Below are 27,014 nucleotides of genomic sequence, written 5' to 3'. Positions count from 1 at the left end.
TTTGAAATTGGAGCTTCCCAGGGCAAAGAGCTCCGGGGGGTGTGTGGGGCGTGTCGGTGTCCCTCCCCCCCGCCATGGAGTCCTATTTTTAGGGCTGCACAGTGACCCCCTGGGACCTGTTTTACCCCAAGGCCGAGGCACTCCGGTGGTTACTGAGGGGGTGGGGAGATGTGGCTCCCCCATCCCTGATATACCCCCAACACCCCTGTTTTGATCCCAAAAGGAGAGGGAGGGTTTACAAGCAAGGTGGGTGATGCTGGGGGCTGGCCCCATGGCTGTTTATTTCTTGTCTAGACTAGGAATATCTCCTGGATCTGGGGATAAACGGGGACAGAGCATCCAGACTCTGTGACCTGATGGATAATTCTCAACTGAAAAAGAGAACGTGCTCCAGCACAGGGTTAACACCACTGGGGTTCGGTGTCCTGCCCCAGAGCAATTCCACAGGCTCTGAAGTGACAACAGGATGAGGAACAGCAGCCCCAGCTCCTGCTCCAGAGCAATTCCACAGGCTCCAAAGTGACAACAGGATGAGGAACAGCAGCCCCAGGTGCCGGAATGTGTCGCAGGGCCAAAGCTGAGTTACCAGTGACTATTTATTTGGGGAGGGGGGAAAGGAAGCAGATGTATGTACATATACATTCAGTCACGTACGTTTCCTCCCAGAAAAAGGCCCCATGAACGTATATTACATGAGAAGGTCTCCGGATTATTATTATTATAATTATTCTTCTTCCTATTATTATTTAAAAGCAGGGGTTGTGCCCCAAAGTGCTCGCTGTGGAGCGCAAGCGGCGACGGCTCCGCGCCGGCCTCGGGTGCAGGAGCTGAGGAGGTGGGGATGTGTTCGGTGGCAGCCACGTGACGTCCCTCAGGATGCCTGAAGAACATGGGACTCCATCTCTTCACCCCCTCCCCGGCACACGGGACCAGCGTCCAAACCTCAAACCGGCTTCTGAGCTCTACTAAAACCATGCTGGGACATTTAAGGCCAAATTTTTGGCCCTGTTCCTTCTTCCTTAGCCTCAAACCTCATGGACAGGCTGATGTCCGGAGGCCCCGGGTGGGTTCTCCAGGAGGAGGAGGCGGCGCAGCGGTGCCGTACTCAGTGATTGTATGAGCAACAAAACATGCACGGTAGCGATTGAGTGTTCCCGTCTCGCCCCCTCCACGCCCTGACCCTGTTCTAAAATGAACAAGTCCTCAGTCCTGTTCCCCGCCACAACGGGGGGATGCTCATCCCAGCCCACCCCACTCCCACCTTCTCCCTCACTACTAGTGGGACATTATTCCATGAAGGGCAAATCCTTTGCCCTGTGGCAGCTGGACAAGGAGGAAGGTGCAAGTGGAGAAGCGTCCGGCTGCTCCCAAAACGTGCTGGACGTCCTTGGCCCGGCGGTGGGCACGGGGTCCACGCTGCAGGCACGTCCCTGGTGGGGACTGAGCGATGGCAGGAGGTTTGGGCTGCCAGTTGGCCAGACACAGGCCCTGCTTCCCCCAAAAATGGGTCCCCATGAGCTGTCCTCCCCCGGGCAGGGTCAGCACCAGGGGTCCCGCTCGGCCCGGCCGCGGCACAGGCTGTCACTGCGCTGCCACGCGCTGTCGATGAGGCTCTGGGCGTCCTCACACTTCTTCTTGACAGCGGCGTCCAGGATGGCCTTGTGCAGGAGCTCGACCTGGAACACACGTGTGGGGCGTCAGGAGGGGAACAGACAACAGTCACTTCTCCCTCTTGCTATAAAACCACCTCAAATCCACACGAACTGGATCGTCTGTGTCATAAATATGGGCTGCCCCAGGTCCCTCCCACTCCCTTCGCCAGCGCGGGATGCTCGTGGCTTGTCTTGCCAGGCTCCAAATCCCACATCCCGTGCTTATATGGATAACAGAGAAGCTCCCTGCCCTTTGTGGGAAAGCTGGGTTCACCCTGCAGGGACGAATTCACCCCTCTGCCCTCCCTCACTGGATGAAGGGTGTGAGGCAGCCCCACATGCTCACCTGGTAGATGTTCCTCCATGCGGCGTTCAGCGCCGACAGGAACCTCTCCAGCTCTGTAGTGCAACTAAAATAGAGGACCCAGGGGGGCAGGAACTCCTTGCTGTCCTGAGCAAACTCCTAAACACCAAGAGAGAGGCCAGCTGTCACCACTGGACCCTTGCCCAGCCCTGGGCCAGCTGGTCCCAAAGCCCCAAGCTCACCAGGATACAGTACTCCTTGCCAGCCTCTGTGGAGACGGCGGCGATGTCCGTGAGCTCGGCGGTGCCCAGCGAGCGGAAGAAGCTGGTCTGGCAGTCCTCGTGGCATGTGAAAGCCTTCTCATCCGTCAGCACGAGGCAGCAGGGAACACAAGGCGTGGGGGCAACACCCTGGGGGATCACCTGCATGGGGTGGGGAAAAGGGGGGTTAACGTCTGGCATGGTGGAGCCCCATCTCCATGGGGTGCCCCGTGAGGAAGCTCTCCTGGCTCAGGATAAAGCTGCCTGTTCCATCCCTGCCAGGCATCCCTGCTCCCTTTGGCAGCTCCAAAGGGGCTCCAGGCAAAGGAGGGGGTCGAAGCACCCACGCTTGGGGCCCGTCCCCAGCTCACCCCTTTGGAGACAGCCTGGCAGAAGTACTGCATCCAGTCTGCCATGTCCTCCTCGTTGTCGGCGCTCAGCTCCAGGGAGGGCCGGTCCGTCAGGATCACCTGGAAGGAGTGGGGCCGGTCTGTGGCATTGGAGCGTCGGCATCCCCCGCACTGCTCGCCGCTGGGAGAGAGGGGAGGATGGAGATCAGTGGGATGGATATGCCAGCACCAGCCCGAAAACAGCCTCTGCCTGCCCTCCCTGCGCAGCACCTCAGCCCTCTTCCCCACAAACGCTCATTTCCCCTCTGTGACATCCCCTGGGATTGCTCCAAGGATGGCCTGTCTCTGTGTATTGTGGGAGAGCTGGAGTTGAGCACAGTGGGTCTCCCAGAATGGCTCTTAGAGGGGTATGTCACCATTCAGAGGCCAATTCCCCATCCAAGGGTGGGCTTAGTGTTCAAAAACTAGGAGGAAATGAGGCCACCTCCCACTAAACCTGGCACCAGCCAGGAGCAAGCAGGGAGTCCTGCAGCATTGGTGTAGGTCATGATCTGCCCCAGAACACCTCCCTGGACATCCCAAGGAGCTCCTGCTCCCCAGTTCCCCACTGAGTCTGGGTGCCCCGTCCCACCAGCCGCTTACCCCATATTGATGGAGAGCAGGGGGGTGACGTCGGTGCGATCCGGGTACTGGTACAGGATCCCGTTGCTGCCGTTTGGGAAGATGAGAGAGGGAGTCACTGGAGTCAGCTCAGCTCTGGTATCCCCTGCCTTCAGTCCCATGGCCAGCCCTGCCCTGTCCTCCACCCACACAGCCCCGTGGGGTCACGTTCCTGCTGCTGGGCACCCACAGCTGGTGGCTTTAGCCCTCCTGGTGACAAGATGGGTCCTCACCACCTCCCATGCAGCACAGTGCTCCCAGCACCTTCTTCAACGGGCCCTGGCTGCCCCTGACCTGCAGCCCCAGCGCCCACCTGAGCACCACGAAGCAGGTCTTCCACTGCTCCTTGCCCAGGTAGGAGGTCCCTGCCTTGTAGTGCAGGATGCCGTCCTTGGTGACAGCATTTTCACTGGAGGAGCAGCTGTTGCTGGCAGGTCCCAGCGCCTCATCCATGGGGTCTTCCCAGTGAACGAGGCCGTAGAAGCGCACCACCACGTCGCAGGCCTGTGAGGAGCAGCAGAAGTCAAGGGAGTCTCCCGTGAGCCTTCGTCACCCGCGGTGATTGTGGCGATATCCAAACTCACCTCACACTTGGACTCCTGCGCCACGAACTTTGCGAGCGCCAGTTTCTCCATGGTGGCATCTGTGAGGATACTGGGGTACGGGGGCTCCCGGCACCCTTTGATCATGGCTGACTTCAAGGAGACCAGGAAGAACCTGAGAGGGAGGCAGAGATCTCTGACAAGGCCAGGGCAAACAGCCCCTCATCTCCCTCACACGCTCTGGTGCCCAAGGGGCTCCCCTTCACTGTGGGCCTCTGGGTCCCAAAATCAACCTACAGACCAGAGGTGATGGGGGGTTGCAGAGCCTGAACTCCAGAAAGGAGCTCACAGAACCACAGAATATTCTGAGCTGGAAGGAACCCAAAGGATCAAGTCCAGCTCTTAAGCAAATAGCCCATACTGGCATAGACCCTGCAGCCTTGGCATTATTAGCACCATGCTCTAACCAACTGAGCTAATCCCAGGGCTGTGGGTAGGACTGGGAGGTGGACACATCCAGAACAGATCCCAGTATGACCATCAGCTGTCATACGTCCCTGAGCTTACCACACAGGCCTGGGGATGTGCCTTGGAACTCAGAGCTCGTCCCTGCTCATCCCAAGTGACACAAGGGACATGGAGGTCTGCATCTCCCAGACCCCCGAGGCTCAGCCTGAGGGACAGGGTGACTGCTGTGTTTATCCATGCCTGAGGCAATTCCAGCTGCTTGCAGGGTTCAGCCAGTGGCATCAAACCAACCCCAAACCCCAACTGGTGGCAGGACTTTGTTGTGAAGGGCTGTCAGCGCCGTGTCCCACGCTCCCCAGTCCCAGGTGCTGCTCAGGGGTTCTGTCCCTGAGCTTACTCGGTGAGAGCCACGTCGGCGGTGTCCAGCAGGAACTGCTTCCTCCGGTTGGTGCACACCAGGGTCACTGTCTGCTGATCCAGCCCCACCTGTGCCACACAGGGAGGGTTAGGGAAGCCAGGCATGGCATGAGGGGCAATGGAGCAGGGCTGGGCCCAGCTCCTGGCCCTGGGGAGAGGGTCAGTGGTCACTCTGCTGCCCACAAGCAAGGTGGGCACCCACAGAGGTGGCATATGAGGGGGGATCACTTCCAACTCTCCCAGTCTCAAAGACTCACTGGCCAAAACACTCCCCACGGACACAAGCACACCCCACCGTGACGCTCCTGGCACCCTCACCCCTCGGGCAGGCGAGGACTGTCCCAGCTGCCCTCCTGCTCCCCAGCTGCTCACCGAGATGTAATCCAGCTCGTTGTAGGACACGGCCTCCTCCACCATGTACGGCTTCTCCGCTGCCCCTGGCACAGACACAGAGAGCCACGTGAAGGGGGGCAAAGGACCCCCTTGGCAGCAGCAGCAGCGATGGACCTGCAAACCAAGCCATGTCCCAGGCAGCACAGAGCCATGGGACACGTGTCCCAGGGCTTCCCGGGGGACAGGCCAACCTGAGCTCCCTACTGGGACACGAGGGAACTGGCAGTGAAGGCAGGGAGCTGTGGTGCCCTAATTCATGGACAAGCCTCCCTCCCTGCTGCGGAGCCCAGGGACTGTTGGGATGGGGTACCTTTCCGGATCAGGTACACGTAGCAATCTGTCAGCAGGACGTAGATCAGCTGCAGGTTCCCCTCCATGTGCCCGGTGCTCATTCGGATCATCTGCATGGAGACAAAAGAGCTCTCAGCCCTGGGCTGATGCAGGCACAGAGATGGCCCTTCAATCCACGGTGACCCCCTTACCCTGAATAACTGTTCCTCGTTCTCCCGAAAGACATGGATCATCAGCAGGAGGAGATGGTTGTTATCCACCCTGTGGAGAGAGACAGCAGAGGATGGACACGGACATGGGGCTGGGTGAGTCCAGGAAGGGCAATCCCCTTCCTTATTGAACATGTCCATGATTTGGGCACTTGTTATTCCCCCAAGACCTTCGCCTCCTGACCCCTTGTGCCTCCTTTTCACCCTGGAAAAGGATGGGCTTTGGCCCCTAAACCGAGGACAAAGGGGAGAGCACTAGCCTGAGCTCAAGATTGTTTGGAAGATGTTCTCCCTCCTGAGCAAAGCCATCCTCACCTGAATTCGGAGGGATGGGTCAGCTCTGAGGGGCTGCCCTGCCCCTCCTCCACCCCAGAGTCCTCGGCACTGCTCAGGGAAGGGCTGGGCTGCTCCTTCTTGGGCTCACAGGGAGCCTGGGGGTTGATGGTTTCTGCCTGGCCAGTTTGGGGTTCATCACTCGCCCTTCCAGACTCCTCTACTGCCCCAACTGCTTCTCCCTCTCTGCTTTCTTCTTCTTCAGGAGCCTCAGGGCTACCAGAAACATGTGGCGGTTGGCCAGGCCCTGGAGGGTCATGGTGGCCACCACCTGGTGCAGCAGCGTTTGGACTCTCGACGGTAAATCGGTAGAAGTCCATGGGGGCTGAAATCCCCTCGCTAAAGTCGCCAGAGGACGATCCATCCGGGGTCTCCCCTGGCGTGCCGGTCCGAAAGGGCTGCCCGGGGGGCTCCAGGGGAGCGTTCCAGCCCCCGGGGTCCAGTTGCCCGTTGAGCCTGTCCATGACCTTGCTGAGGGGCTGCCCCAGGCTCTCCATGGACGTGTCCTTCATCTCAGGGATGCGCAGGGCCAGCTGCCCGAGGGCCGGGCGCTCGCCCCCCTCCTCCGGCCCGCGCAGGGCAGCGGGACCCTCGTCCCTGGGCGGCTCCTCCCTGTCACTGAGCCCGTTGACACCGCTGTCCCCACTGGCCTCGGGTGCTGCGGGGGCCGGGCTGTTCACCACCTCCTCAGCCTTCACCTTCTTCTTCTTGCCTGTTTTCTTCTTCTTGGCCAACCTGTGAGAGACAGGAACGTCACTCACCTGTGCCTGCTTAGACTCTGCGATCCCACCCTTTCTCAACAACATTCCTTTGCACTTTTCCCTATTGCAGGGAAACCCTTCTATCAAGAACATCACTCGATGTGCAGTCACATAGAACCCCCATCTCTGTGCCAGTTGTCACGAGACACAAGGTATGGACACTTTTTCCTACTTATCCCCTATAGAAGAGGCATCACCGCTGGATGCAGCACCTTGGGCTTCCTTTGGCTGCGAAGGGATCACAAATGGATGCAGAGCTAGGTGACGTGCGAGAAATCCCTGGCTGAGAGCAGGCAGCTGGGAAGGGAGGAGCTTCCTAGAGGTGGGACTGCCGTGTCCCCACCTGCCAGAAGAGGGAGATGCAGGCTGGAGCCTGCTCCAGCCAGCGGCACACCGGGATGTGCTGCGGAAGTGTTCTGGACACCCCTGACACCCGAACTGCTGCCAGGTCACCCTTGTTTGGGAAGGGAGTGTGCTGCTCCCCTTCCCTGTGTCTGATGTGCAGGATGCCACGTAACCCAGCTCCTCTGCTCCTCCCAGGAAAAACTGGGCACAAGAACAAAGCCCAGCCCTGCTGGGTGGGTTTTGGGGTGTCCCCATGGCTGGGAGTGAGCAGACAGAGCCTTGAGCTCTTTGTCTGGGTTCAGGGCTCCAAGGAACCCCTGGGGATCTCCTCTGCAGGAGTCAAACGCCGGCTAGGAACTCTGTGGAGACATCTCCCACAACAGGTTTAGCCACAGCTTGCTGACAAACAGGAGGAGGGACAGGACAGGAAGGAAGATCCAAGACCCAGAACTGCTGCAAACCTGCCACTAGCTGGAGAGGGCTCCAATTAAAAGCTCACAGGTTACTCTGACACACACTGTCAGGGAAAAGTGTTGATATGGAGTCAGCCCAAGGGATCCCAGACCAGCTCAGACCTACGAGACGAGCTGTGACACCTACAGGTGAGGTCTGGACTATAAACCTGCTTTCTTATGACGGCTACACAAAGGCTACAGCACAGACACCATCTGCACTGGGCTACAAGGGGTGGCACATCCTCAACATCAGGCAGCAGCTCTGTCCCTACCTGATGACCTCCAGCTCCGTGCAGCTCTCAGACTGGTCTGTCCCCTCGGGAGTGGCCTCTGCCTTCTCCCGGGCTGCCGTGTGCACCGGCGTGGTGTCGCTGGAGGACGGCACGTCGGCCTTCTCCTCGTTGAAGGGGTTGTGGCGCTGGGTCGGGCTCTTGGCCGGGGCCTTGCTGCCGTTGGCCTCCGAGGCGGTGGAGCGCGGGCAGCTCAGCGTGTCCGTCAGGTCTCCGTCTGCAAAGACAAGGTGGGAAGGGCGGATCAGTGCCCGCTCGGGCACCTGGATGGAGGCAGGTGAAGCCAAGCTGCGTGCTGGGGGCCAGGGCACTGCGTGGTCACTGCACTGCTCGCAGTGCCAGCGAGGAGGGACAGACTGGCCAGAGGTTTAGAGAGTGCCTGGAAACAACAGCTCCGCCACCCCAGAGCCGGCAGCCGGATTAGGGAGGAGAGGGGAGGGGTTTGAGGGGTTTTGGGGCCATGGTGTTTCTCAGCAAGACAACAGCGAGCAACGAGGCTGCTGCTTCTCCCCCTGCCACGGGAAGGTGCTTGCCCAGCTGGAAGGACGGACACGGAGCCAGCCATGGAGCAGCATTCCTTATGGAGCTGACTGCTCTCCTCTGCTCACACAGGACACACATGGGGAGCTGGAAGTGTGGTGGAGCAGGACACAGCATTCCCAGGGGTCTGAGGACAGCAGGCAGCACAGATGTGGGAGCACAAACAGCTTGGCCCGTGTTAGTCTTCAGAGGGAAAAGGAGCAGCAGGGAAGTGCTGCAGGAGTCATGCTCAGTTATCCATCCAAAATCACAGTTAAAGGAAGGTTATCCACGCCCTCCTCTTCTCCAGCACCCTTCCTGGTCTAGTGGAAGGTGTCCCTACCCATGGCAAAGGATAGTAATGAGATGATCTTTAAGGTCCCTTCCAACCCAAACCATTCCATGATTATATGATTCAGCCACCAAGAAAGACCCCTTGGGGAGGGAACCACAGCCCACACTTCAGAGGTGTAGGATTTGAGGAGGAAAATTAAACCTCTTCTAAAACTCTAATCCAGGCAGTTGGTGAGGGATGATGTAAAACACCACTTTGCTCCCACTGAAACTCCTGCCCTGGAGTGTGAGGGGTGTGGGCTCTACCAGGGAAGTCAATGGGGTTGTTAATGTTTGCATTAAAGGGAAATTCATGGAATTACTTAAATTGGGAAAGACCTCTAAGATCATGAAGTCCAACCATTAATAAAATAAAACATTTAAAAGCTATTTCAGCCTGCATCACCAATCCAATGTTACTACTTTGGCCTAAATCCTGCTGTTTCTGTGGAGACAAAACAATCTTTGTCCAAAATACAGAATTTTACCCCAAAATTCATTTGCTGAAAATAGGGAATGGCCCAAACTTTCTTAACCTCTGCTCTGTGTTCCCAGAGAAAGGAATCCATTAGTGAGGTGACCTGTGGCTGAGAAGCTCAGCTCAGAGCAGTGGTGGATCCCACTATGCAACCAGGACCTGCATGCAGGAGCTGTGCATGCCTGAAATTCAAAGGGATCTGCCCCAGCACCCCTTGGCTTCTCCCAGCCTCCACCCAACACCCACAGTGGAGCTGGGTTTGGAAATGTGGTTTGCACCTTCAGGGACAGGTTAAACCATGTCTGGGACATCCCTGCGCTTGGGGTAAGAACGAAGATGAGAGGGAGCCCAAGAACAATCCGCATGGAATTCAGGCAGATTTCTCCACATATTCAGGTGGTATCAAGTCAATTCAGATCCAAAGCTCCATCAGGCTTTGAGCTGCAAAGGATGGAGTGTGGGTGTGTCTCCTCCAGGGGTAAAGCAAGGAGGATCCTGCTCCCATGGCACAGAGAGGATTCACACAGGGGCTGCATGTGGAGGAAGGACAACCAACCAATTCCTCTAAACTGGGCATGTGCTCTTGGCCATAAAGGCCAAATGTAGCTGACAAGTTGGTTTAAAAAATGATAAAATAAATAAGAAGTGTAGTGATCCAAACTGAGCATGGCCACGTGCTGGATGTTGTGGCTTCACAGGAGATGTTTTGACACAGGACAGCAGGGCCCAGGGAAAACAAAACCTCCCAAATTAATCCCTGCAAAAGGCCCAAAATTAAAGGCAGCAGAATTAATTCATCTGTTTTCCAGGGCTTTCAGGAAATCAGTGATGGTGGATCAGTGTTTTTGATCAGCACCCTGCATGCTTTACCCCAAAGAGGAAATCCATGGCGTGCGGGCAGCTGGCACATCCCACATTTCGGAAGGACGCTGGTCCCTGCTGCCAGCTCCACAGCGGGGGCAATTTTCCAGCTTTTCTTTTGTAATCTGGACATGGAGGCATCATTAGATGCAGGAAAACATCCCTCAGCTGTGGGATATGTGGCCAGGTGAGCGTCTTTGTGTACAGCAGGAGCTGGGGAAAGCTTTGCCCACGGCCTCACAGGGGAGACACACAACCTCCCACCTCTGGGGATGTTTTCCACTCCTTTCTGCCTGTACAGAATTCCATCAAGATGGAGCAGTTGGTTATTAAAGAAATGAATGGGGGAACATGCAGCAAAGCTCAGGTGGCAGCAATGCAGAGAGAAAACCAAAATGCTGTAAGAGATGAGTGTGTCCCACCTTCCCAGTCTCTGCTGGGCATGGTCTGCATTGCTGGAAAGACATCTCCAAAATCATAATCTACAAAAACGAGGGATAAAACTCAGGATTAGAAATACAAGTAGTGGGGAGGGAAGGGGGGAGAGGGGAGACTGTGAAGGGGGTTTGGGGAGGGAGATGGGAATGGGGAGAAACAAAACAATCGTTCACTGGTATCTGAAATGCATGAGAAAGCTGTCAGGGAACGTGGATGTGAATGGAAACCAGCTGCACTAATGGCAGTTCTGCTGGATGGTTGTGTTATGGGAGCTACAACAGGACCAGGGAAGGATGAAAGCCCCATTATTCATGCTGCTGGGAAGCTAAACCAGAAAAACCATGTTGTCCAGGGCTTGATCTTCTCTGGGAAGCAATTTAACCACTCTGTGCCTCAGTTTCCCCACTTCACACTTACCTCCCGTAGATACTGTGATGTTTGACTCATGAATGTTTGCAAAGCCAGGGCTCTGATTAAAGGGAAAATCTTGGCCTCTGACCCTAAAATCCCCAGCTCCACCTACACTCTCAGGGTAGAGAGATGCTCCTGTTGAAATGACAAGCTGGGAAATAGTTACTGGAGTTAAATTCCTCCACACCTGAGGAACAGCAGCAATTCCTGCCCTTCTGGGTCCAGGCCCAGCATTCCTACACCAGTGTATGGGGAAACTGAGACAGAGATCACAGCCACTGCCTGGACACATGGAACAGCCTGAGACGATGCCAAACCCAAAATGTAGCTCCAAAATCTCCTGGATCTCTACTCCAAACCCCTCTTCCCTGGAGCATGAAGCTGCTATCCCCCAGAAGCACAGCCAAACCCAAGGGACACACAGTGAATAGGGACAGGCAGGAGATGTCTGGCACCAATCCATGCTCTGCTGAGGGAGGAGCAGGAATACAAGCCCTGAAACAGCTGCTTGTGCCAAACCTCTGGTGCTGGACAACCTTTTTCCTGTGATTTTTATTTCCAGGCTCCTCATGCTATCTCCAGCTTACCTGGGATGCTGGAGATTTGGCATAAACAAGTCCCCAAAATCAAACCCTTTCACGAGTGCAGATGTGGGTGAGCCCAAATCAGTGCTGTGCTCCCAAGTCCTTTGCTAAAATGACTCTAATGCCTGTCCCAGGCTGCTCCTTCTCATCATCCTTAATATCTGTAGGTTCCTGCACATAAAAGGTGATCCTTGTCTCAAGGGAACCCATCTGTGTGTGGGCCCACTCCTGAATTCGGTGCATCCAAATAACAGTTCATTCCATTCCAATTCTATTCCAGAATCCCCTTGCTCAAACTGACATAAAGAATGGGACAGGGCCAATGTATTTTGGATTAGGAAGAGCAGCAGCAGAGCTGCTCCTTCATGTGAACATGGTAGGTGTGGGATATGAGCTCCCTGCTTGGGCCTGCAGCGGGTTAGGGGGGCAGACACAAGGTACGTGTCTTCATGTTCATCAGGAACAACACCCAGCCTCTCTGACAGGGATAAGGGGATGAGAAGGACAATTTATGAGGCTGCTCAAGATGCATAGAGGAAAACGCAACACCTGTGAAACCACTGGCTGCCTTTCTCCCAGACTACAGACATGGAGAAGACTCTGGAAGCTATTGCCCCACCAGCTCCAGCATGTGTGGGTCTCTGGACTGTGAAATAATCAGTTAAAAAAGTTCCTCTGCAGCCCAGGGCCCCTGCCCTGCCCTGCCCTGCCAGCCACATTCAGACACAGGCACAGCCTTCGCTCCATGAGGAGATTCCTCCAGTTCTTGCTAAAACAAACCCCCGGGATGGGAACGTGGCCTGGGGTGACTGGCAGGGAGGGTCCTTCTCTCCCAGTCTGAGCCAAAGGGGCTGTTACCACCAAATCATCCCAGAATGGTTTGGGTTGGAAGGGACCTTAAAGTTCACCTAAATCCACCCCCTGCCATGGGCAGGGACACCTTCCACTAGCCCAGGGTGCTCGAAGCCCTGTCCAACCTGGCCTTGGACACTTCCAGGGATCCAGGGGTAGCCACAGTTTCTCTGGGCACCCTGTGCCAGGGCCTGCCCACCCTCGCAGGGAAGAATTCCTTCCCAATATCCCATCCAAATTTCCCCTCTTTTAGTTTAAAACTCTTTTAATTTAAAACCATTTCCTCTTGTCCTATCTCCCAAGGATTTAAGGCAGAAGAAACTCACAGCATGGCTCCTGGGGTTCTCACTTTGGTCTCTTCCAGCTTACCATTTGCTACCTCATCCCAAGGGGATGTGGAGCACTCAGCCCTGACTGCACCAGCCCCAAACAGCCACTGACCTTCGCTGGAGGGAGCGATGGCACTGTCGTCCCATTCCAGGTTGGTGGAGGTGACGGAGTTGAAGGAGTTGAGGGACAGGCTGTCGGAGCCGTGCACGGAGCTGGGCAGACGCTCCTCGAAGTCCAGCAGGTGCTGGGGCTTGTAGTAATCCGGCATGTACGGGGCCAGATCCAGGTATGGAGCATCCTGCAGGGAAGAGCGTGGGGTGAGTCAGGCTCCCAGTCACTGTTACTGGCACAACTGGGGGGAGAGTGCCACCCCATCCGGTTGAATGTCCCCTCTGAGTGCCCATTTCAGAGGAAACCCAGTGGCTCCACTGCGACACCAAGGGTTATCCAGTGGTTTTGTGTTTCCTGGAGGGACACCAGTGTTCCATACCACACCTGCAGAGTTTAGTCCTTCATCCCCACCAATCTGCCCCACAGCTGTCGTGTTCCTCTTTGGAACAGTGCAGAGGCATAACTGAGTAATTGGAGTAAATTCCATTGCTGGATCCCCAAAAGACCTGAAATTCTTCCCTACAAGCATCAGCATCATGTTTTCAGCTGAAGGTCAACAAGAAGGTCCACCCTGGAGCAAGTGATGGGACTTGTCCCACTATGAACTCCTCCTACTCTACATTCCCACTCTACCTGAGCCAAGAGAACAGATCAAACACTCACCACGTCCACCCTGGACTCTCCCTGCTCCACATTCCCACTCTCCTAGAGCAGAGAGAACTAATCAAACACTCACCAGACCTACCCTGGAACAAATGGTGGGACCTGTCCCACCCTGGACTCCCCCTGCTCCACATTCCCCCCTCCCAGAGCCAAGAGGACAGATCAGACACTCACCAGGTCCAAGTCAAAGCGGATGAACTCCAGCCCGGACACCAGCGTTAAGAACAGGGTCAGATGATCGTGGCTGCAGACCAGGGCGTTCCTGCAGTGGGGGTAAAACAAAAGAGCTTTACAGATGTGGGAAGGAGGAGAAGCAGCTACAAGGGCCCTTCTGTTTCCTCAGTGGTGTCTCTGAGCTGCTCCAAATGGCCCCGGAGCTCGGACAGCCACTACGTGCTGTCCCCAAACAGAGCTACAGCCGCATTTCCAAGTGTCCACCAGAGCTGGGTCCTTGCATAAGATCTCAGCAGCTTCTTGGAAACCATGATAAATATGAAGGGGACTGCAGAGTAAAAGCAGTAACTAGGAGAGAGGCTTGCAGGGCCTGTTATATAGATAAGAGGACAGTGTGTCCACATCTGGGACCTTCAAATTCATCACATAAATCCCACAAGGACAAAAATCAGACCCTGATCAACTTCTTGTACCCCGCTGGCAAATTTGGGCTGGCTTCTGACAAGAAGGAATGCCAACCAGTGCCCAAAGGAGAAAGAGCTGGGATACTCACTTGACATAGTACTTGTGCAGCAGGCTCAGGTTCTCCTGGAACAGCCTCAAGTAACTCTCCAAGGAATTTTCATTGAGGGCGAGGTACAGCCAGGCCCGGCCTGAGAACAGAGCAGCAGAGAGATTTATCTGTGGGGAAACACCTGACAAGTGAACAAGCCTAGAAATAATCACAAATCAGTTAAAACATGCCAGATTGTTCATTTGTATCATCTGAGAGCAGCAACTGACAGTGGGGGAATTCTGGTGGGGGAAATGCCAGTGAGAGATTCGTGATTTGGAGTGGAAAGAGGAGTAAGAGTCTGGTTGAGAATCAGCCACACAACTGTGTCCGTGTAGCGAGATGGGAGCCCCGCTGGAAATGTCAGGAGACAGGAGAGGTGGAGGGAGAATCGCTCTAAATCAGCCTGGGTGCGATTTGACACCAATTCTGGTGCAGAGAGAGGTGATGGTGGAGTCTGTGCTCAGCTCCATTCTCACCAGTAGGGGCTTGGGACATGGTGGGTGTTGGGATAATCTGGCAGATAGGATCTGGGCACTGTCCTGCACCACAAGCGGCCTCGATGGTCCCAAACATACCCTATGGACAACCCACAGCAGGGAAAATGCAGGATCGTGCAGACAACAGCTACAGCGAGGCACTGGGGGGTGAGAGGGGATGCTCCCATTTCCCAGGAACCTTTCCCAAGGACATGGCCCCACAGAGCTCCCATTTCCCAGGAACCTTTCCCGAGGGCATGGCCCCTTGGGTTTCAGGGCAGCAGAAGCCTCAGCACCTGATCCTGAGGCACGGTGACATTATTTCTAGACACCTCATGTGGTTATGGCAGGACTCCTGCCTCCTTGGAACAGGCTGCCCATGGAAGCAGTGGAATCACCATCCCAGGGAATGTTTAGAAAATGTGTGGATGTGGCACTTGGGGACAGGGTTTAGTGGTGGATCTGGCAGTGCTGGACTCAGTGTTGGACAACTGGACTCAATGATCAGAGAGGTCCTTTCCAGCTTTAATGATTCCACAACTCCTTGGCCTGAGTCAAGTGACCTGGGCTGTGCTGGCCCCTGAATCCACTGGCAGCCCTTCAGCACAACCCGCCTGGGCCTCCCCAAGCCCAGGTTTGCCCTCAGAGCAGGGACACTGCGAGCACTCACTGCGTCCCAGGTTGGTGGCCACGTGCTGAAGCACCTCGATCTGTTTGATGGCTTCTCGGCGTGTGAAGTGAACGACCAGCACCCAGTACCCTGAGGAAAGGTCTTGCAGGCTGGAAGAAGAGAAAGTCCAGAGGAAAATTAAGCAAAAGCTTCGTTATCTCCATCCCAACTCCTGCCTAGGTGGTTTCCCCCTGCTGAGGCTCCACACTAGGCTTTTTCCACGGGGAAAAGCAGCATTCCAGAGGCAGGCTCCAGGCTCACCCGTAGAGCAGAGCGTGGTCCAGGTGTTCACAGAGCCGCTGCAGGACCTTGTCATGGTTTCTGATGGCTGGTGTCTCATCCTCACAGGCAGCAAAGTAGCTCTGCAGCTGCAAAAAGGAGATGGGATGGCTGGAACGCCCTTCTACAGCCCTCGAGAAGGTGGAGATGCCAAAATGCTCATAACCAGCCTTAAGTAGCTTTTTGTAATCTCTCAGCTTGCTAAACCCTGATGCAGGTTACTCACAGGGTGTAGCTGTTGGTTTCAAGAGTCCCCTAAAGGCTGTAACTCCAGCGAGAACCTCTCCCAGTCTCACCCACATCTCAGACACCCCAGCAGTGTGGTGGTGGCTGCACAGCCAACTTCCCTGTTTCCTCTTCCCTTTTCCCTCCCAGCCAACACCACAGTGGAGTCTGGTGGTTCCTCTACAGCCATTGCAAAGTGGTTCAGAACAGAAACAAACCCCAGCTTTGCTCTGTTTCTGGCTCTGCCACGGACGAGGGCTCTCCTCAGTTGAGGGTCCTGCCATGGGAAACACTGGCTGGGGAGAGATGTTGCTTCCAGGTATAAAAGATGCTCCGAGTCCAGGAGCCTCACTCCTGCTGCACGATTGCTCTGTGCCAAATCTGTGTGAAGTCTCAGCAGAATTTTGGTGTCCTGAGCACAGAGAGAGGTTTGATTGTCACAGGCAGCTCCAGTGGCCACAGTGGCTGGATGTCAATGCCAGGCTGTCCCAGGCTTTCAAACACGAGTACAGATCTCCTGGCCACAGCAGCAGGACCCAGATGGAGGCACGTGCACATGGAAGGCAGTTCCATAAATCCCAAGTCATTTCCCTCTGCTGGAATGAGGCTACATCAGGGAATCCCAGAATGGTTTGGGTTGGGAGGGATCTTAAAGCCCATCTCATTACACCCCCTGCTATGGGCAGGGACACCTTCCCCTATCCCAGGTTGCTCCAAGCCCCGTCCAACCTGGCCTTGGACACTCCCAGGGATGGGGCAGCCACATCCCTACAATGTATGGTGCCACCTTCTCAAAACCCAGGCCATCTGCCTCACTCTGGGTTAACCCTGAACTCAGGCCTGGCTCTCAGAGGCTCAGCACAGCATAAATTGCTTTTCTGCTTCTGCAAAACCTGCTCAAAATCCTAGAAATCTCCTTGCACCCAAATCCTATTTCCCTTCCCAGCTGACCCACCAGCCTCCTGCTGCCCCTGGAGCTTATGGATCTATTTAGGCCCCGTCTCACACATACTTGGCATCCAGGCAGGGAGATTACTCGCCCAGGATGTAATCCCAGCTGGATATGCCACGGTTGTTTGCTGGCAGCAAGCAAGAACAGCTCAGCTGAGCCATGACAATATTCTAGAGAGTACATATAATAGTTTAGTGACCTGATAGGTCTTTGCCAAACCTCACCAGTTACATGATAGATTTAAAAAATCCAAAACTTGACATTATTGTGCTCGTCAAGTCCAACCTGTCCCCAGAAACTGGTTTCTCCTCCTGAATTCTTCTCAAGAGAAGCTCCTTGAGAAAAATCATCCAGTCTCAATGTGAAGTTATCAAAGGGCCAGAGAACATTTCACAGCCCCTGGGAACTGACCCCAACAACACACTTCAAAATACGAACACACGGAGCTCCAACACCCTCCTGCCTTGAAGACCTTGAATCCCTCTGGAGCTCTTAGGTAAGATGGGAGAGCCAGGCATGTTCCTGCATGGAGCTGGTCCCAGCCCTTACGTGGGAAAAAACTGCTGAGCCTGAGAAATCCCAGCCAAATTCCCTGGTCAGATGGCACAGCACCTGTCCCTGCCCTGACTATTCCAGCAGGTAAATCCCTTGGGGAAGGAAATATGCAAAAGGGTGGTGTTTGCAGAGGCACCCGTGGGTGCTCCGGAGATCCACAATATCCAAGTTGTTGTTTTTCACAAAATCCAAGTGAGACCTGAAGCATTTCAGCACAGCAGCTCCTATCCATCTTTGGGAAGAAGCCATCCCAGAAGATTCTCACTATTAGTAGGCAGCCCAGACGCAAGCAGAGAGGAAAATTCCCTAAAATCCCACTATTCAAGAACAATTCCAGGAGCTACCTGCAGCCAGTGTTTGAAGCTGCACAATGACACAAGAGGAAGAAATAAAAACATCATTTAGAGCCATATCCCTCAGGATGGATAGAAGGAGCCATGGGGATGGCTCTCCAAAAGCTGGAGCTCACTAAAATATCCCATATTGGGGGAAACTGAGGCAGGAAGCAAAGACTTCCCATGCCATGAGCCAGGATTTGAAGGCTGAAATTCCCAGCTTGTCCCAGCCAGGCTGTGGGCTCTGCAGAGAGCTGGGGCACCCTCAGAGGAGGTGCTGGGTGTTTCTGAGCTGGACTGGGGAAATGCAGCTGTGGGGGACAGCTGGGGAAAACAAAAATAAACCAGGCACTCTGTTAGCTCATCACTAAAAAAAAGGAGACACAGTCTGGGGAGGTAAACGTGGAGAGGACTTGGAGCCCATCTGACTGGAGGAATTCCCCATGATACACTCCAAGCCTGGGCAGCAAAAGAGATGAAGAAATAGAAGCATTTCCTCTTTTTTCTTTCCTTCCTTCCCTCAAAATAACTCAGAACTTTGTCACACTCCTTGCTCCAGCCAGTTCACAGCTCCCAGCCCTCTCTGTGGCTACAGGGACTGACCTGCTCCCATCATCCGAGGGTGCAAACCGTTAGCAAACAGTGGTTGTCTCCATCTAAAAAATGGATTTATCTTCCCTAGAAAAGCCCAGTCTTCCCTCAGGAAGGGGTTCAGGTTTTGAAGGGCCCTTCTGTGTTACACCAAGGCTTGGTGTCCTCTTTAGCTGCTCTGCAAGGAGCACTGAGCCTCCTGCTCCACACAAACCAGCTCCCCCGGCATCACATCCCCTTCCTGGGGAGGTTGCTGGAAAACCCATGGCCATATCCACAGCAAACCCTTCCCAAAAGGCTCATCCCTGTCCCTTTGGCACAGAGCAGAGCCAGAGGATGAGCTGGTGTGACTGTGGTTTGCTCAGAGTCACGGGGTCACACCAGCCCAGAGCACGTGGGACCCGGCCAGCGGAAAACACGTACTCAGCAGTTTGGGATCGGGCACTCTGAGTCATGGCCTTCTAGGAGCTGTGGGTCACAGGGAAGCACACAAGGGCTTGCTCCTACCAAGACATGCCACAACATTCTCCAGATGATGTTGCATCCAGGGATGGTGCTGTTTCCAGCATCCCTCCAAAATAAACACAGACGACTTCCAGCTGCGAGCCAAGGACGTGCAGGGCTCACCGGAGCACAATTCCCAAAAGAGATCAGCCAGGTGAATCCCTGCTGAGCTACCACGTGTCCAGGGAGGAAACAAGACAGAACAAGCCTAGGGATCTCCTGGGTGGAGTCATCCCTCCAGCCAGGGTGGGGAAAGACTTGCAAAAGCTGATGGGGAGGCGTTTTCGGCTTGGGAAGAAGAGTGAAGACACACGGGGGAAAGTTAGGATGAAACAGCTTTCCCAGCTGGGGAACAAAATCCAGCTGCATCGTTTCCCAAAGATCCAGTGCTCCAAGATCCATGTAGCTGAAAATTTGTAGGAATTATGACCAGGAGCATTGTGGGGCAGAGGATGATCCCAGCATCTGACCCTGATTGTGGTGATGGCAGGAGTCATGTGGCACTGCCCTGAAAAAGGGCATTTTATGGAGTGTTTACACAGAGTCTCCTGTAAATCGTTATAAAACACACATGGATAATTGAACTGGCCTCTCTCTCATGGCAGCTGTTGGACCTGTCTGGGAGGTGGTGACCAAACTTCATGAGGCATCCATGAAGCAGCTCCCTGACATTCCTGGGCAGTGAGCCGGGCTGGAGCCAGGGAAATCAGGAAGGAGGCAAGTAATTGGGTTAAAAAGCATTAACTGAGCGTGACATCGGTCATTATCTGAGCGTGACATTGGTCATCTCTAGGTTTTCTGGTGAGATGCTCTTCCCCTTGTCTCCTCTGTGCTGCAAATCCAAGAGGAAGGGCTGGCTTGGATGGAGGACTCGTGAGGGGCACGGCGAATGCCTGGAGCCCTGACCCAGGGCTATTTATAGACATTCCTGTGGCCAAAATAAGCACTGTTGGCATGTGGACGGCATTCCCACCATCCACCAGGACCACTCTGGGGTCTGAGCACCAGCATGGGACAGAACCTGCTCCAGGGAATGGGACAGAACCTGCTCCAGGGAATGGGACAGAACTCGCTTCAGGGAATGGGACAGAACCCGCTCCAGGGAATGGGACAGAACCCAGTCCAGGGAATGGGACAGAACCTGCTCCAGGGAATGGGACAGAACCTGCTCCAGGGAATGGGACAGAACCTGCTCCAGGGAATGGGACAGAACCTGCTCCAGGGAATGGGACAAAACCTGCTCCAGGGAATGGGACAGAACCTGCTCCAGGGAATGGGACAAAACCTGCTCCAGGGAATGGGACAGAACCTGCTCCAGGAAATGGGATAGAACTCGCTTCAGGGAATGGGACAGAACCCAGTCCAGGGAACGGTCACAACAGCCCAACCAGTCGAGTTAAACACACTCGAGAGAACCTGGAGCAGACGGATGTTTGTCCAAAGGGAATAGAGACCTGGCTGGCACAGGGGGAAATAATAACACCTCGTCCCACTGAGGAGAAGGAGGATTTAATTGCTGTTTATCAATCACCAGTTAATTTTTGGCAGTGACACCCCACCCCATGCTGGCACACATGAGGCCATTCCTTGGTCTGTTTTATAACCTATTAATTGCAGTGGTTCTCAACGAGTGTGAAGCTTTCCAGGCCCAACTGGAGAGCTCATGTGTTGCAAGGGATGCTAACAAACCATCAGGGAGGTGTGCTGGGAAGCCCATTCCCAAATCTAATCATTCTTGTGGTGCTCCTTTGAAATCTCTTCAAGAATTCTAAAAACTTATTAAAATATTGAAATAGTCTCCTGATCTGTTCAGGACTGGCCACAACCCAACTGAGTCTCTATCTCCCCTTTATAAATCTGCCCCACAGATGTTACACCAGCAGCTTTCCAACACCAGGTTCATTTCCCTTGTTCTGCTCGGTATTTCCCTGGCAGGACAAACAGGGAGACAGAACAACAAACACTCCTTGCATTCCTCAGCTCCTTACCCAGGATGGGAAAGGGGAGAGGCTCTTCAAAACCCATTCCCACCCATAGCACATGGACTGGTGAGGGGTTTTCCCCAGCTGGAAGAGCTGAGCACCCTCAGAAGCAAGTCTGGAGCTCCAGGGAACAGCCTTGGTGGTAGGTGACTGACTTTGTCCCAAGCATTGGCAGCTCAGCACCAAGGGAAGAGGCAGTGGGAAAACACAGGACAGACACCTCAGAACTGGTACCTGCTCATACCTGCTCAGGGGTCCAGACATTCAATGGCAAATGGATAAAAAGGAGTCTGAACTCTTGTGCCTGGAAAACTCCTAGTTTTCCACACCACTCATAAAAGCAGGCTCAATTTCAAGGCAGGGGTGTTATTCTCTCTCATACACTTGTACGACACAAAGCCCTGAAACTCCAGCTCTAGCAGGGCCTTTTGGGGGCCACATATGTGATCTGACTCAACATTCCTTACAAGCAGCTTCCAAACCAGCACCAGCTTCCCATCCTGGACTGGGGCTTTTCCCTAATGAAATACACTGGCATCAGCACCTGGAAGCATCAGCATCAGCACCTGGAAGGCACCACGAGTGACTCTGGTGCCTTCTCTCCAGGAGCAGCCTGGAGAGAAATGGTGATGGGCAGAGACAGGAGGCTGACACAGGTGAAGCTGAAACCCACAGCAAAGCTGCTCCATGCTGGAAACACTGAGCTTTGAAGCCTTCCCAGTCCAGTGCCAGCAAGGCTGTCACCTCGAGGGACACGCATGCTCCTCAGCTCCACACCCCCAAGGCTTTTCCAGGGCTTCCCTCCATTACTTCTAAGCAGCAAAGCTTGCAGCAGGCTGGACCCGTGTGTGGCTCAGCCAAGGACAGGGTTTTTTCCAGTGAGGATACTTCCACGTTGCAGGGAGAATCCTGTTCCTCTGTCACAAGAAGCAGAGCAAGGGATGGGCTGCTGCAGAACAGGATCTCTGCACGAGCCAAAGACACGTGGGAAGGTCACATGCTCAGCACAACAGAAAAAACAGATTTTATGGGAAGCAAAATCGAAGTTTGGTGGCAAACACAGCAAAGGCAAGCGAGGTGCTGCTCTCCCTCACACGCCAGGTATCCGCTGATCTGAGTCCCTCCCAACCCACCCTGTTCCTCCAGCCCACGGTTATTTCAGTTCTTGGACTTCTCTTGGACCAGGTCACCAGATGTGGGGGAAGCTGAAATCACTCAATGGCCACTGAAATTGCACAGTCGGAGGTGGAGAGGCTCGGAGGCTTTGCTTCAGCTCCTCAGGAAAAGCCACAGCCAAAATTCACACTCCTAAACCGACCGCTCTTCCTGGAGAAACAGTTTGTCTTAGAGGGAGGAGAACAAGTGGGATTTTTTTTCTCCCCATAAGGTTATCACAGCCTTGTCCACCTGCAGCTCCAGAGTCAATCTGGGGGCTTACAGAAAGGCAAACATCAATTTAGGTACATGCAGAATCCAATTCCCTTGAAATTGCGGATGATGAACCTCGTGTCATCACCAGACCTGTGGTGGTTTGAGTGCAAGTACCAGAGTGGCTCCTGGGTGGTCAGACAGGGAACTTTCCTGAGCTCTGGGATAAGGCAAGAGGAATCTCTAACAAGACAACCCTTGAAATACTCAAGCAAACCAAGCAAAACCAGCTGTGCTGAGAGCAGAACCACAGCACAACAGAGACAGAGCCCTTCAAGGGCCACCAAAACACAGCGTTGGAGTTGCACATGTTCGACTTCTTAAAAGCACCTGAGAGACCTTTGTGCCTTTGTGGGTGACTCATGAGCTCCGTGAGGTCACTGCTACCTTCACCCACAGGCTTCTGGCAGCTGGCAAACTTCACACAGGTGGTAAAGGGACATGCAGGAATACCCTGCCATGTGGGCCCTGCATCAGCAACGGATGTAGCCTGGAGAGACCCGAGCGGGAGGAAAGATCCTGGCAGAGATAAAACCCCTGTGGTCTTTGAGCCAGCAAGGTGCTCCTCACCAGGGAGCAGAAGGGAAGAGACTATCTGGCTGCTTTCACATCTCCAGAATTGCTGCCTTTGTATCATGGCAGTTGGGCTAAATAAATCCAGCCTGGCAGAGATGAGCACATTCCCTACAGGATTTGAGGAGGAATGCTCCACTCCAGCACTCCCTGCTCCTCTCCAGGACAGTGGGCACTCAGACATCCCCAAATCCACCCTCTTTCCCCAGGCAGAAGCAGAGATGTCACAAGGCAGAAGTCAGCAGCATGGGAGACTGCAAAGGCATTTCAAAGGTACAGGGCTAAAAATCTGAGCCGGAGGCAGGCAGCAAAGGCTCAGCATTAACTCACTGTGAGAGCAGTGGAAACCTTCCCAAAGTCATGCAGAGCCAAAGCTTTTGGCAAGAACTCCTGCAGAGTCAGCAAAAAACACTGCTCCACCTGATTGACATGCACCAAGGATCAGCTGCTCCAGAGTTCATGGGAATGTGTGTCCTTCAAAGCCAGCAGAACAGCCTGAAAACCAGAGAGGAGCCCCAAAATCTTGGATTCTGATCTCTTTTCTGATTTAACATTCAGCTCCTGGAGTTGCCAACAATAACACCGTTTAAGGACTTTGCATTTTCAACACCAAATCCCAAGTGGGACAGCAATAAACCTCTGCTGAACCCACTGCAATGTCCAGGGAAACCCAACAAGAGAACACAATCCACCTATGCCACCAGCTCCACAGACCAGGTCACCTGTGACGGCTCCTGGCTACCAGGAGATGGTTGGACAAGGATAGCTGTGAAGCTGCTGGCACGTCTGGTGTGCCAAGAATCCAACCAGGAGGCAGGTCTCATCCCACTGCTATCACACGCAGCAGCATCACCCAGAAGGAAACAAGTACTTGAGTGAACAAGGGCCTGCACACTCAGCCATAACATGACCATCTCCAGCCTTCTGCCTCAACAAAGCCCTAAATCTTTTAAACAAATATGGGTTAGGCATCAATTTGTGCAGTAATTTGAGCTGGAGCACAGCCCTCTCAGCAGAAAGTGAGATGAGGGGGAACTGAGTGGGAAAAGGGAAAAGAAACAGTCATGAGACATCAGTAACACTGTCCATGTGTGCAGAAAGCATCACCCTGGGAGTTAATGTACAGCTTCCAGGGAGGATACAGAGGACAAGCTGTAGATGGGAAAATCAACACAATGATCCCAATTCCCTTGGATTTGTGTTGGAATCAAAGCAGGGACCCAGCTCCTCAGTGCTGAGCTTTCCTAAACTCTCCTGAAGCCACCAAGAGTAGAAAGCTCTTGACATCTTTCCAGCTGGAAGGTCAATTTTGTCTAAATTGGGTGTTTTGCCTCTCTCTTTGCAGTGGAGGCCTGACCTCACACCTCTGAAGTCCATGGCAGAGCTATCACTAATCTCACACTGGCGCCTGGGAACCACACAGAGAAACCCAGAGGCTGAAATTACCCCCTCTAGGCAGGTTTGCCACCTTGCATTTTCCATCCATGCTCCATCCCTCACACATTCCCAGGAAAATACGACAAACAGTCCTGTTCACCGAGGTTTGAGGGATTCGCTTGGAATCAAAGCACTTTTTTTTTTTGCTGTGGATTTGTATGGAACTCACTGCTTGTGCTCTGACCTCTGAAGTTCAGCATCCCCTGGTAAAAACCGAAATCACGGCCAAGTACAGTCACAGCACAGGTGTCAAACCCTGCCCAGGGCTGTGCTGCTGCTGCCAAGCATGGGGTGTTTTTCCCTGGGTAACTCCATGAAAATAAGACACATCCAAACCCTCTGTTCCACAACTCACACCTGCACAAGTGGTGAAAGGAAGGAGTGAGAACCTACACAGCGAGGAAGCTTTTGAAATCAGGGGAGAGATGCTTGGAAAACTCCTCCAAGCCCCATGACGCAATTCCAGAGCCAAGGAGTTACTCAAGAGGAGAAGGAAGGAGAGCAGGATTTCCCAGCACAAAGCCAGCTGCTCCCCTAACCTACTACTTTACTCTTTCCCACTAATAGGGAAAAAGAATTATCAGGGATTTGAGGCTGAAGTTGGAGACAGAAAAAATGAGCAGCTCCATAGCAATTTCCCTGAGGAAGGAGAACTGCATCCCAGGGATATAAAGGAAGTTGGAACTTCACCGTGGGCTGAATTTGGTTTCACTGGGATGGCACAAATTAGTCCATCGGCCTGAATTTTCACACAGGTTTTTATACTTCCCTGAGCTTTGCTCTGAACAAGAACCAAGAGGCAGGATTGAAAAATCCCAAAATTTTCACTGCTGGACCAAGGTAGGAGTTGGCAGGGGTCAGGCAGGCCAAGGTTTGTTGGCAGAACTGAAGCTGAAGAGTCCTGTTCAATCACAATAATTAAAATAAAAAACACGTTGATTTTTTAGCATTTCCAACAGGGATCCTCCAAGGATTTTCTGAATGCAAACAAATTATGTCCAACAAATCCTGGGTAGGAAGTTGTATTCCTTATACATCCAGGGAAACTGAGGCAGGAGTGTTGTGACAGAGCTTGGAGCAGGCTGAACATCCACTGATTTCCACATACATACAAGATTATCCTTAATTTTAGAGGATAGAAAGGAGAGAGACCAGAGGTCAGGGTCATCCATGGAAGAAAAAGGCTGGGAGAGGTTTGCACATCCATCCTACATCCCAGAGGTGATCCCTTTTCAAAAGTACTATGAATTCACTCATGCTGGTTTTCCTAAGACATTTTCATGGATAAATCTGTGTCAGGACACCCTGCAGAGCACAGGAAATCTCCTATTCCATAAGGCAGAGGAAACCAAACGACTGGAGAAACAACAGTGAGTCCAGAATGCCTCCTTTCCCCCAAAACTTGGGATGAACACAAACATGACTCCCTTTGCCCCCTCAAACGGAGCAGGGGTTCTTTCTAAAGCGTGGCTGGAGCTCACATGTGGGCCAACGCAAAGCTTCCAGCGTGTCCTTACAACTCACTCCTGTGGCCTTCCCAAAGATTCCAGCATCCAACATCCATCCCTCTGTGCTGGCACAGACGTTCCCCACCACCAGGATGGGCGTTAAGGAACACTCTCATGGTCAGACGAGTGAGGAGAAATGAGGGGCAGGGAGGAGGAGAAGGTGAGAGAGGGTATGAGGGCACACGTGTTCAGAGCCCTCATTTTGAGGGCACAAAGGTATGAACCACACATTCCCTGTGTCCATGGGGAGAAGGTTCCAGGTCCTGCCTCTCTGACCTGGCTGGAGGGAAGACCTCTAGAAAGATGGCTTTAGGCTGGATTGATTCGCATCACCACTGAGAACAGTCCCAGGAAAAGGGATCCCCCTCGTCCTGTCCACAGGAGACAGAAACCCTTTGAAAAGGGGGAACTCGAGGTGGGAGGATCCCAGTATATCCCACCCAGCTGAGACAGAGGGTCCTGGGTGTGATGCTTTGGCAGGGTGACCCCACAACCCCAGATGTGCCACCCCCACCAGCAGAAGGGCTGCCTCCAACCTCGCACTGCCAACACAGGGGTCTCCAGGGACACCCCAAATTCACCCAGAAGAAGCCCTAAAGGTGTCTCTGCCTCTGACAGAGGGGATGCCGGGTGTCCTTGACCCCACAGTCCCTCGGTGTCCCTGTAGTGTTCCCAGCCCCCGACCTTGGGTGTGGGGGGTCCCTAAGGACAGTCCCCCAGCCCCACACCTCGGGCAGGGGGGTCCATAGGGACTGTCCTTTAGCTGCACATCCACAGCAGTGATGTGCACCTGGAGAGTCCCCAGGAGTGTCCCCCAGCCCCGAACCTCTGGCAGATGCAGTCCCCAGGGGCACCCCAGGGCAGAGGGGTGTCCCCAGGGCTATCCCAGGCCCTATTCCCCGGCAGACAGGGCTCCCCAGGGCTGTCCTAGGGCTGTCCCCAGGCCCACGGCACAGGCAGAGGGGGGTCCCCAGGCCCACAGCCCCAGCAAAGCTGGGGCAGGGAGTCCCCAGGGCTGTCCTACGGCTGTCGCCATCCCCGCATCCCCAGCACAGCGCTGTCCCCAGGGCTGTCCCCAAACCCAGCACGGGGGTGCCCCCAGGGCTGTCCTACGGCTGCCTCCAACCCCACGGCTCCAGCACAGGCGTGTCCCCAGGGCCGTCCCCAGCCTCAGCACAGGAGGGTTCCCACCCTCACATCCCCAGCACAGGGGTGTCCCCCGGGCTGTCCTACGGCTGTCCCCAACCCCGCAGCCCCAGTCCTGGTGCTCCCCAGGCCTAGTCCCCTCAGCGCCGGGGTCAGTGTCCGCAGCCCCCGCCGTTCCCCCCGCCCGCTCCCACCTTCTTGACGGAGAGGGAGATGTTCTCCAGGATGCGGTCCTTCACCTCCGCCGGCTCCATGGCGCCTCCGCCCGCCGCCGCCGCCGCCGCCCGCCGCGCCCGCCCGGCGCAGGCCGAGC

The 27,014-nt window shown here is 54.3% G+C and overlaps 1 protein-coding gene across 3 annotated transcripts; it reads right to left on the bottom strand.

Annotated features, from left to right (window-relative positions):
- Positions 1-577: 577 nt before the first annotated feature.
- On the bottom strand, positions 578-26,975 carry PLEKHM2 (pleckstrin homology and RUN domain containing M2). Of its 3 annotated transcripts, XM_027668770.1 has the most exons (21): positions 26,896-26,975; positions 15,448-15,554; positions 15,187-15,296; positions 14,038-14,137; positions 13,485-13,572; positions 12,648-12,834; positions 10,344-10,403; positions 7,713-7,947; positions 6,330-6,614; positions 5,862-6,284; positions 5,529-5,598; positions 5,357-5,447; positions 5,026-5,090; positions 4,634-4,722; positions 3,811-3,943; positions 3,540-3,730; positions 3,209-3,274; positions 2,588-2,747; positions 2,199-2,378; positions 1,999-2,115; positions 578-1,676 (listed from the first exon to the last, which is right to left on the bottom strand). In XM_027668770.1, the coding sequence occupies exons 1-21, from the start codon at positions 26,953-26,955 to the stop codon at positions 1,539-1,541; spliced, it is 2,955 nt and encodes a 984-aa protein (XP_027524571.1). In that variant the 5' UTR covers positions 26,956-26,975; the 3' UTR covers positions 578-1,538. The 3 variants fall into 3 exon arrangements, with proteins under 3 accessions (XP_027524571.1, XP_027524570.1, XP_027524572.1); XM_027668769.1 differs by having other exon boundaries at positions 5,862-6,614; positions 26,896-26,955; XM_027668771.1 differs by lacking the exon at positions 10,344-10,403 and having other exon boundaries at positions 5,862-6,614.
- Positions 26,976-27,014: the final 39 nt, after the last annotated feature.

The sequence above is a fragment of the Corapipo altera genome, unplaced genomic scaffold, assembly GCF_003945725.1.
Source record: "Corapipo altera isolate COAL_440 unplaced genomic scaffold, ASM394572v1 332, whole genome shotgun sequence".
In the NCBI taxonomy this organism is placed as follows: domain Eukaryota; kingdom Metazoa; phylum Chordata; class Aves; order Passeriformes; family Pipridae; genus Corapipo; species Corapipo altera.
This window is presented reverse-complemented; position numbering and strand designations above follow the sequence as displayed.